Here is a 12,306-nt window from a genome sequence, read left to right on the forward strand (position 1 = left end):
ACTCAAATTTGCAAATTTTCAAAAATTGTTGTAATAAGATTGCCTAGAACAGTATTTCCCAACCTGGACGTCGGGACTCCTGGAGGGTTTGCAAGTGTGGTGTTGCCATATTTCTGATGGACTTAGGAACTATCTGTTAGTTATGGGAGTTTTGTGTGCCAAGTTTGCTTCAATTCCATTGTTGGTGGAGTTCAAAATGCTTTTTGATTGTAGGTTAACTATAAATCCCAGCAACTACAACTCCCAAAAGGCAAAATTAATCCCCCCAACCCCACCAGTATTCAAATTTGAGCATATTGGATATTTGTGCCAAATTTGGTCCTATGAATGAAAATACATCCTGCATATCAGATACTTACATTACTATTCATAACAGTAGCGAAATTGCAGTTGTGAAGTTGCAATGAAAATAATTTTGTGGTTGGGGGTCACCACAACATAAGGAACTGTATTAAGGGGTCGCGGCATGAGGAAGGTTGAGAACCACTGGCCTAGAAGTATTTGTGCTAAATTAAACTCAGGTCAATTTATTATTGAAAAAGAAAACGCCTTAAAACATGTGAAATACTCACAATCCCCTACAGTTCCAGCTGGAAGAAAATGCAAAAAGGTGATGGTTAACATCTGTAATCCATGTTTACATAAACATTGTTAGAAAAGTATCAACAGCCAAGTTATATAAAACTAAAGTGACTGTCCAATAGTGATAGAAAGCAGCTGGGGAGCCACAAGAACCAATGCAAATACAGAAATTGGTAGGATGCTCAGAGTTTTGAAGCTGGCTTTGTAGACTAGCTTTTTGCATAATAAAATTGAGTGAAATAGATTTGGACAGAAGTGTAAAGTGGTTGCAGAGCTGTCCTGAAATGATCCTGACTACAATCCCTATACAATCCGAACCATAACAGCTTTTTTTAAAAAAAAAAATCAACAAAACCTGACATATCATTTGCAATAGCAATTTCCTCTCTCATAGAAGAACTGGATACAATTTCTCTTTCCTGTGAATACCGAGATGAGCAGGGAAAAATATTTTCCTTTTCTATTAGGAAACTTAGACTGATTTTTCTTCTTTGAATAACAGTATTAAAAGCTTTCAGGGCATATATTCTTCTAGAGTAGGAGTGGAGCCTGACACTTCCTCTGCCGGACCTGGAGGGATTCACCTTTCTCCATGTCCTCCGCATCCCAAATAAACCCACTTTTGGTTTCTCTGAATGCCAATGGTCATCATGAATCCAAGAGGGCATGAGGAAGCAAAAGGGATGGAAGAGGTAAAGATATGGCAGGCTGCCCTGGGGCTCCTGGGGTGCTGCACAAAGCCCTTTACCCCACATTAGAGAATAGAACAGGAAGACTTACTTGGTTTATCGATTTCCTCTGTTAAGAAAGAAATAACAAAACAGAAGGTAAGAATATGCTAGCTGTGATAGACTTTATGAAATTGGGGGAGTTGGAGGATATGTGCCTTAGTTTCAGAGCAAAAATTTGACTCTTTATGTTCTTTTAATTGTCTGATTTATAAAAAACCCCATCAAACTGGAGTCAAGGTGTGAATGCTAATTGATAATCCCAAGTAGAGTAGACCCATTGAATCAGTTGTTGAGTGCTAAATGAATAGTTTTATAAATTCCATTGATTCAATGGGTCTATTGTAGGCTGGTCTATAGGAGGATTCAGATCAAAGGAAGGAATAAAAGTTAATTTGCTGCTGGATCTAGTTTTAGTTTGTCTTTCTCTTCGAATACACCATTACATATAATATTGGTAGTCCCCGAGTTACAAGCACCTCACTTACAAATTAGCCCATTGGCCATATCAAAACACTTGACAAACACATTTCACACATACACATACAGTGCACAATCCAAGTTAAAATAAACAAGCTGTTAACAAGAGATCAAGATCCCGATCATATATCTGCATCACCTCTACGGTTTACCCCAATCAACTCCAAGTATGCAGTTCTTAGCTGAGCTGCTTCATATAGGAAAAGGACCATTTTGTATGTTATTTTAGCATTCTTGCTGGCCAATAAGAATGCAGTTTTAATATAAAAATGATGATGATCAGGATGATGATGATGATAATAATAACTTTATTAAGTAAATGGGTTCCTGGTTATGTACAAAAGTAATAGATACCCACAAATGTAGTGATTGCTTTAGCAATGTTCAGTCAACAAGTATAACGTAAGAACTCATATAGAATAAAATACAATATGTTCAGAATTCACAATTGTAATAAACATAATCCATACATCAAAAATGACTGTAGCTCAACAATATATGTTCTGTATATAATTGTTCACTTATTCAATCAGTTCATTGTGCTGAAGAGCAAGTAGGTCACAGTAGATCACGACCGGTTTCGACTAGGTCTTCTTCAAGTGAATTAATCTGGGAAAATTATAATGAATTAACCAAAAACATATAAACATATAACATATCCATGTAAATGTCATTATAAATTTGACATAGAGACTTACAATAGTACATTCATATGTATACCCTTTATGCTCCTCTTTCTAGTTGTGTTTTTATGTCTTCTTCTCTTTTTTTCTAGAGTGGGTCTAAATAAAAGGAACAAACAGTGGCTATAACATAATTTAAGATTTTTAAGTTTCAATTAAGATAACCAAGAGCCAGCAGAGTATCAACACTGTGAGTATATAAATAAGATACTATCTTAATTGAAACTTAAAAATCTTAAATTATGTTATAGCCACTGTTTGTTCCTTTTATTTAGACCTACTCTAGAAAAAAAGAGAAGACATAAAAACACAACTAGAAAGAGGAGCATAAAGGGTATACATATGAATGTACTATTGTAAGTCTCTATGTCAAATTTATAATGACATTTACATGGATATGTTATATGTTTATATGTTTTTGGTTAGAATCATAGAATCATAGAATAGTAGAGTTGGAAGAGACCACATGGGCCATCCAGTCCAACCCCCTGCTAAGAAGCAGGAAATCGCATTCAAAGCACCCCCGACAGATGGCCATCCAGCCTCTGCTTAAAAGCCTCCAAAGAAGGAGCCTCCACCACGGCCCCGGGGAGAGAGTTCCACTGTCGAACAGCTCTCACAGTGAGGAAGTTCTTCCTGATGTTCAAGTGGAATCTCCTTTCCTGTAGTTTGAAGCCATTGTTCCGTGTCCTAGTCTGCAGGGCAGCAGAAAACAAGCTTGCTCCCTCCTCCCTTTGACTTCCCTTCACGTATTTGTACATGGCTATCATGTCTCCTCTCAGCCTTCTCTTCTGCAGGCTAAACATGCCCAGCTCTTTAAGCCGCTCCTCATAGGGCTTGTTCTCCAGACCCTTAATCATTTTAGTCGCCCTCCTCTGGACGCTTTCCAGCTTGTCAACATCTCCCTTCAACTGTGGTGCCCAAAATTGGACACAGTATTCCAGGTGTGGTCTGACCAAGGCAGAATAGAGGGGGAGCATAACTTCCCTGGATCTAGACGCTATTCCCCTATTGATGCAGGCCAGAATCCCATTGGCTTTTTTTAGCAGCCGCATCACATTGTTGGCTCATGTTTAACTTGTTGTCCACGAGGACTCCAAGGTCTTTTTCGCACACACTGCTGTCAAGCCAGGCGTCCCCCATTCTGTATCTTTGATTTCCATTTTTTCTGCCGAAGTGAAGTATCTTGCATTTGTCCCTGTTGAACTTCATTTTGTTAGTTTCGGCCCATCTCTCTAGTCTGTCAAGATCGTTTTGAATTCTGCTCCTGTCTTCTGGAGTGTTAGCTATCCCTCCCAGTTTTGTGTCGTCTGCAAACTTGATGATCGTGCCTTCTAACCCTTCGTCTAAGTCGTTAATAAAGATGTTGAACAGAACCGGGCCCAGGACGGAGCCCTGCGGCACTCCACTTGTCACTTCTTTCCATGATGAAGACGACGCATTGGTGAGCACCCTTTGGGTTCGTTCGCTTAGCCAATTACAGATCGACCTAACCGTAGTTTTGTCTAGCCCACATTTTACTAGTTTGTTTGCCAGAAGGTCGTGGGGGACTTTGTCGAAGGCCTTACTGAAATCCAGGTACGCTACATCCACAGCATTCCCTGTATCGACCCAACTCGTAACTCTATCGAAAAAAGAGATCAGATTAGTCTGGCATGACTTGTTTTTGGTAAATCCGTGTTGACTATTAGCAATGACCGCATTTGTTTCTAAGTGTTCGCAGACCACTTCCTTAATTTAATTCATTATAATTTTCCCAGATTAATTCACTTGAAGAAGACCTAGTCGAAACCGGTCGTGATCTACTGTGATCTACTTGCTCTTCAGCACAATGAACTGATTGAATAAGTGAACAATTATTTATATACAGAACATATATTGTTGAGCTACAATAATAACTTTATTCTCATATCCCGCCACCATCTCCCCGAAGCGACTTGGGGCGGCTTAAACAAGGCACAAGGTGCCTAAAAAACAGAACATAAAGTAAACACAATATAAAATACAACTAAATAAAACATTTCAGCATGTAAATAACAACATAAAACTCAGATTAAAACTCAGATTAAAACAGCATGCATCCATCAATATATATATATACACTAGCTTTGCCCGGCCACGCGTTGCTGTGGTTTATGGGAATCCTTTGTTGGCCAGGTGGAATAGCAGTGAATAGCCTTGCAGTCTCAAAGCCTGGCCATTTTCTGGAGTAGCTGGAGCTTTTGTTGTATGAACGTAGAGGCATGGATGAGGGGTTGTGCTGCCAAGTTTAGTGTTTCTGGGATGTGTAGTTTTGCTGTTTTGTCCTAGGTCAACATTTCACTACCCTTTTATATATATAGACTAGCTGTGCCCGGCCACGCGTTGCTGTGGCTTTTTTTTAGTGATGTTGGTCAATCTACATTGGGTTTTATTTTTGTTGTGACCGTCAACAAAAATTATACAGTATTATTTATTCATTTATTACATTAAAGACATATGATAGGATATTACGCTATAACATATACGACTATTTCACAATATTAGTAGTAATATATATATTGTTTTGTTTTGTTATTAGTATTATATTGTAGTGTATTATAATATTATTAGCAGTATTATATGTATATACAATGTATTGTATTATATATGTATTGTATTATTATATATATTAATATATTGCAAATTGGCCCCAGAGTACGGAATGGCCTTGTAGGTTCAAAGTGTGGGTGGTTTCCTGTGTGAAGGGGGGAATCCTTTGGTGGGAGGTGTTAGATGGCCCTGATTGTTTCCTGGATGGAATAGCTGTGTTTTTAGAGTGTTGATCTTTATTTACTGTCCTGAGATGATATTGTTGTGTATTATTGTACCACAGTAATTATTTCATATTACAGTAGAATCTCACCCAACATTCGTTTATGCAATGTTCTGGATTATGCAATGGAGTCTGCCTTTTAATAGTCAATGTTTTTGGAGTGAGTGTTTTTAATGTATTGTGATATTTTGGTGGTAAATTTGCAGATACAGTAATTACTACATAGCATTACTGCGCATGGAACTACTTTTTGTGTCAAATTTGTTGTATAACATGATGTTTTGGTGTTTAATTTGTATAATGATGACCTAATTCGATGTGTAATTGGTTTTCCTGAATCCCTTCTTATTATCCAACATATTTATTTATGCAACGTTCTGCCGGCTTGTTTATGTTGGATAAGTGAGATTCTAGTGTATATTTATAATGTGATATTATTTGTTTAGAAGTGGATTATATGAGGCGCCTTCTGTTATAACAATAATAATTATTATAGTCTTGAATGATTATCATTGTGATAAAAATAATAACTACTTATTATTAGTTGTTATTATATTGTTGAATGATTATCAATGTTATAATAATAATTATTAATTTGTGAATGATTATTACTATAATAATAATAATAATTTTCTATTATTACGATTTGTTAATACATTGTTGAATGATTGTCAGTGTTATAATAATAAGAACTGACTATTATTATGAATTATTATGTTCTCGAATGATTATCAGTATTATACTAATAATAAATTAGTATTATTATTGGTGATTATTACATTCTTAACTGATGATCAGTTATTATATTAATAATTATTACAGGGAAGGGAAAGGTGAGGGCGATAGGGTTTGAGAGGGGAAAAAGGGGGGCTTCTGAGGCATTGGAGGGGTTGTAATTTGTGGGTGAGAACAACAACAACAACAACAACAACAGAAAAGGGGGAAGCTCAGCCTGGGCCAACTTGGGCCTTCCCTTGACTTGTTTTGGGCGCCAACTTCCACCCTTCCTGGCCTGAGGCTCTTTCCTTTTCCCCGTCAGCCGTTTAACCGGGTGAGGGGGAAAAGGAAGGGCCCTGAGGCCGGGAAGGGCGGGGGTTGGCGCCCCAAACAACTCGAGGGGAGGTCCAGGCCTGCTCGAGGGCCGTGCCCTCCTCTTCCCCCCTCACCTTGAAGAGCTTGAAGACCTCCGAGAAGAACCGAGAAGGGAGGAGGAGGAGAGAGGGTGAGGCGGGGGGGGGGCTCCACGGGGCCTTCCTCGCATTGGGGGGAGGGGAGAGGGGCGGGAGGAGGGGGCCTGAACGGCAACCGGGGCCCTCCATGGGCCCTGAGGGGGGAGGACATTGAGGGGGAGAGGGCAGAGAGCGACGTGAGGCCCGCACGCCTCCCAGCGCGGCCTCCTCCATCCCGCGCCCAGCAAGGAATCGGCCTCCCTGCCTTCCTTCCTTCAGCTCTGAGGCGAGGTGTGTGTGTGCGCGCGCGGGAAGGGATGGGGGGGTGCGCGCAGGCGCACATCGCCTGTTGCAGTTTTTGGCCGTTTGTGGCCCTGTGATTGTGTTTGTCATATAAATCTTACTGGAGCCGCGCGAGCGCCATAAAGGTTTGAAGCATGGTGTTTTTGCGCATGCGTACTTAGTTTTGGCATTTTTTGGTGTTGTGATAGTGTTTTATGTGTAAATTTGTTGTATCTTACTGGAGGCGGGGATGATGGATTGCGTTGCCAATTTTCGAGTTTGGGGGGGCTGTAGATTTGTTGTTTTGTCCATCGCCGTGATGCCATCACTCTTTTATATATATAGATATACATACAGTACATATACACATATATAATCTGCTTATACTAGCCTAGGAGCTCAACTGAAATCCTAGCTTTCCTCTATCCTCAATGGCTATCAGCAAGTTGTAATTGTAATTGTTCTTTGCATCCTGAATAATATTTGGAGTCAATGTGACTGGTATTTTAGGAAAAATGCAAAATTGTACTTGTTTCAAGCCATTCCCAAAAATTGGAATAGATTTCTGGAGTCAGACATATAAACTCAGCTTTGATAATATTTAACAAATTCTTCACTCAAGGATTATGCTTCAAAACAGCTTCACAGACCAAATGAACAAAATGTCCTTCAATGACAGGTGAAGTAGTGTTATCTTCCCCCTCAAGAGTTGACCCATTGCAACCACAAAGAGGTCAGACCATTGGAGGGATTCTCATAGGAACACTGCTCTTCTTCCTTGGGACTGACAGACAAATTGTAGAAACTTTCCATGTGAATCTCTTTCCCTACATATTTGTAGCTATTCAAATAAGTACCAAAATTGCATGGGAATGAGCTACTGGGTCAAGGCACAAGTCAACAACCATAATGTTAAGAGCTGATCCATGTGTAACTGAAAATATGTTGACCAGCTATATGACTTTTAGCTTTAATGGCTTCTTCTGTTTCCCTTTCTAGCCTTCTGCAATACAATGATGGATATTAGTTGTAATCATCCATGTATTTGAATCATTGTTTAATATTTTAATTATGTCTATTTTAAATCATGACTTGTTTAATTTGTTTTAAATGCATTCTTTGATGTCTCAACTGTTGCTTTTATGATATTATATGATTGTATTGGGCTTGCATCCGTGTGAGCCGCTCCGGGTCCCCGTTGGAGAGATGGAGGTGGCATACAAAAATAAAATCATCATCATCATCATCATCATCATCATCATCATCATCATCATCATCATCATCATGAAGCTCTTACCAAAGTGATATAGATGGTTGATCAAACTGCTTAAAGCAGTAGCTGGATCAGCTATGTCCTTGTGCCAAATTGGCAGGAAAATGTTATCACACATCTCAAGGAAAGAGGTGTGATGAATGGTTGTGTGATGAAGAGAAAGAAGAACTATATATCTCATCAAACTGATTCATGCCTGTTCTTATGAGCAGCACTTTCAAAAGTTACTTTTTGGGCTGCATCTTCTCATATACCAGGTCCCATTCCATGTAATCTGAGGAATTGTGGGAATTGTTATCCAGAAAGTCAATCAAAAACAAATGAAAACAAATAATAAATCCCTTATTCATGGGCAGTGAATCCACTCTGACTTTTAGTCAGACATTTAAAGGAGTTATTTAGGGTTCTAAAGATATTCACAGGGCCATTTCATCATTTTAAAAAGCTCAGTTGAAGTTTATACCAAGGGCTAGAAGAGATACACTGCCCAATGAGATGGTAGCCATGAGCCAACAGTGAAGTCTCCACTTTGTCAGTAATAACTTGGTTCTGTCCACAGATGAAAAGCATTTCAAGATAAGTACTTCAAGAATCGTTGCATACCTTGGCAGAGAATAGTGGCATCCTGTTGATGAGTACAGCTATGGACCCCCCATCCACGGTTCTTGCAGTCCCACAGGAAGGCTTCATCCCCCTCACACTGGACACCATCTAGGAGGATTCGGCCTGAGCCCTGGCCAAATCGAGGCCAAGGAACAATTTGGACAGCATTTCCGCAGCCAAGCTGCCTACAGACAACTTGGGCGTTCTTCATGTCCCAGTTGTTGCCACAAACAGTCCCCCAGGCACCTTCATAATAAATTTCAACACGTCCCTCGCAGTAGTTGTAGGTGCCTTCTAGCCTCAGGGACAGTTCTGCGAAAGACCAAAAGTGAATGGATTAATAAGGTCAGTGAATTATTTAATCTTAAGAATTGACTTCTATGTTCCCTTAGGTCACAGAAGATGAAGTCCAAACTTTCATTGACACTTACTTCGGGAAGACAAATATTAAGTCAGGGAAGGCCAAAACCCAAACACCGGCCAGCCCCAACCTGCACAAATAATGGGGAACCATGGGGAAATAACAGTTTAACAATATAAAAAAAACCTCCATAAATCAGGAAAAGTGGATTGGGTGTAATTCTTGTGACGGTGCGAGTGGCGCCATCTATATGTTGTACTGTAAGTTGCAAGATTTGAATTGTATCATACCTGATATTGTCTTTACCCTGTAAATGTAGTTGGATTGATTGGTTATTTATAGCTGTCAATCAATGTTGTTTGCACCAGTTATATTGCTTCCTCAGCTCAATTTTTTGACTCCACCTCTTCCTGGAGTAGGGCAGTGTTTCCTTTTTTCATTCCACTATCAAGCTTTCTACTAGATGGACGTAAGAGAGAGACTTGGCTCTAAAAGCCCTTGATTAAGTTACCTCTCAGCACCAATTCTGAGGTTCTTACCCTTGAGACTTATGCTCCATGTTCAGACCAACCTGGACAACGTTGAGAAGTCTCAAGTGCCTTCAAATCAGTTCTTTGGCACCAGAGGAAGGCTCTGTGTCTTCAAACATAGGTCATTTGGACTGGGGTTGAGGATTGCTTCGGCATTCACAGCCATTGAGAAAGAGGGACCTGGAAAAGCTTCTCAGCTGCAAAGCTCCTTGGACCCAAGACAACCAAAGACTGTAACGTATATTTTCCTTTACCCCTTTGAAACTTCCAGCTTATTGCCTTAAAGGGATAACCTTTTGTGAACAATAAAACCAGTTTTGAGTTATCTACAGTGTTTTGGTCCTTGAGAGTTCCAGTTTCCCTAAAGGAGGGCAAGAAGCAATCCCCTGGGGAAAGATGTCATGTCCATGCCTCTTTCACTAGGAGTTATAGCCCCAGGTGCGGCGGCACAATTCTGACTAGATAAGATGGCTGGAGCGGGAAGGACAAAGGAGACTCTTTCAAGTGCTGTTCAGCTGGTTAAAACTGACACCTCCCTAAGTTTTGCACATTGGTGTAATATGTTTAATTTAGAACTAATTTAGCCTCTTCAGTGAACTCAGAAATGTTCATTTTAGAAATGTCCCGTTGCGAGCTTCCCAACTTGCATGACCATCCTGACTTGGAGATTGTGGAAGTAATGATTCATAGAAGGAATTCGTCCAAGCTCTTCCCTTTCTCTGTTCTTCCCTGATCCTCTGCACAATCTTTTTGTGCATATGCCAGTTGGGTTTCCTGTTATGATTAATCACTTTTGGCTTTGGGTATCTTTTATCCTCCTCCTTTTCTAAGAATCTTCATTAAAAAGCTGTGTTTGACCCAGGAAGAATTGTTTCATGCAGAGTCACAACCACGAAGTGTTCCTATGTTTCCTGGACAGGTCTCAATAAAGGCTAAGAAAGCACAGTAAAAAACAAACAAACCAAATTCTCATTATTTTCTCCACTAAAGAGGGATGCCTTTCTTGACCAAAAGGCGGGAAATATATCAAGTTTCACTGGTTTCCTTATCAGGCAAATATATTAAAGGTAGCACAGGAGAAGGGATACATAGTCATGTGTTTTTTATCTTATGCTTCTCCTTGCACAAGCAAGTAAGTGAAAAAAACAACTCTGGAGGATATTTAAATTTTTTTGAAAATTCAAAATTGTGTATGTCATGGCAGAATTATGCCATATGCTCTCCTAAAACTGGTTTATCGTGCTTTTGTGCATCTTCATAACTTTTCCGACTGATGCCAACCCTAAGATAAAACATTCATAGGGTATTTTCAGCAAGCTTTTTTGTTGTGTTTGCCTTTGCCTTCCTATGAGGCCAGGAAAATGTGACTTGTTCAAGGTCACCCTGTCGGATTCCATGATTGAGCAAGGATTCAAATATTTTTTTCAAGAGTCATAGTCCAACACCCAAACGGCTACATCAAACTGGCTCAGGTTGGCCCATTGAATTTAATGCACGTTACTTTTATTCAGATCAATAGAGAAGCATACAGTTTAGTTCCCAGCATGTGCCCAGAATGTTAATAAGACTTACCTGGATTTGTAGGTGTAACCGTGGTTGATGATGCTGGTTCCATTGTGGAATGACAATTAAAAAGAAACAGGGATATTATTAATTTCAGAATTATCTAATCACATTTAATCCAAATGTCCCCTAACTCAGAATGAATACTGAGTAACATTAAACAGAAAAATGCATATAATAATTTTCAAAATCATACAAGCCAAATTTCTCTGTTGCCATTTTGAGAGGTGTTACAGAGGCAAGAAGAGGTACAGTAGAGTCTCACTTATCCAACATTCGCTTAGCCAACGTTCTGGATTATCCAACGCATTTTTGTAGTTAATGATTTCAATATATCATGATATTTTGATGCTAAATTCGTAAATACAGTAATTACTACGTAGCGTTACTGCATATTGAATTACCTTTTCTGTCAAATTTGTTGTATAACATGATGTTTTGGTGCTTAATTTGTAAAATCATAACCTAATTTGATGTTTAATAGGCTTCTCCTTAATCTCTCTTTATTATCCAACATATTCGCTTATCCAATGTTCTGCTGGCCCGTTTATGTTGGATAAGTGAGACTCTACTGTACTTGGCTTTGTGTATATATATGAATATATATTTGTGTATATCTGTAGGTATATATGACATTTGGGAAAATCTGGTACTGAAAAACTAGTCTTGATTTGAAAGTGGAAGATTTTAAATATTCTCCTAAATTTTCAAACATAATTTAAAATATAATTCCACAAGAGGGAGCCAAGTCTCTGTCTTTATTAGAATTTTGATCTCTTCCTCAAGAAGTAGGTCCCAAGTTTGGTAAGTACATAATGTCTGTTGGTCTGATTCCCACTCTCTAATTTGCCTTAACAACTAGCAGCCACACAAAGGAGATCCATTCAGCTACCGAACCAGACTCAGAAAGACGACATTTCGAGTCGCCTCCCACCAGCAAGTGATGTTGCAGGCAATAATTATTGTAGGGGCTCTGCTTATGATGGTTACAGCTTCCCTCGCTGACATGAGGCAGCTAGAACCACCTTCTTCTCTTTGATCAAAAGTGGAAACTGCACTATGAGACACCCGCCACTGTGTTTTGTGCCTTCAAGTACTTTCTAACTTGTGACAACCCTAAGGCAAACTTATCATATGACTTTCTTGATTTGCCCAAGGTCACCTGGTGAGTTTCACTGGCTTAGTGGGGATTCATGCACTTTGTTTTCCAGAGAGTAGTGCACTGTTCAAACCACTGCACCATGCTGGCTCTTTGCTG

General features: G+C 39.4%; 1 protein-coding gene across 1 annotated transcript in view; it reads right to left on the reverse strand.

The window, feature by feature from the left end:
• The window catches only part of LOC103278274 (deleted in malignant brain tumors 1 protein), a 38,609-nt gene that overhangs the window by 9,285 nt on the left and 17,018 nt on the right, over nt 1–12,306 (reverse strand). Inside the window, exons 11-14 of the mRNA XM_008106803.3 lie at nt 11,058–11,090; nt 8,595–8,906; nt 1,363–1,380; nt 573–590 (exon numbers count right to left, since the gene is read on the reverse strand). Coding sequence (XP_008105010.3) covers nt 573–590; nt 1,363–1,380; nt 8,595–8,906; nt 11,058–11,090 — 381 coding nt within the window. The remainder of the gene's footprint in view (nt 1–572; nt 591–1,362; nt 1,381–8,594; nt 8,907–11,057; nt 11,091–12,306) is intronic.

Source organism: Anolis carolinensis, chromosome 3 (genome assembly GCF_035594765.1).
Source record: "Anolis carolinensis isolate JA03-04 chromosome 3, rAnoCar3.1.pri, whole genome shotgun sequence".
NCBI lineage: Eukaryota > Metazoa > Chordata > Lepidosauria > Squamata > Dactyloidae > Anolis > Anolis carolinensis.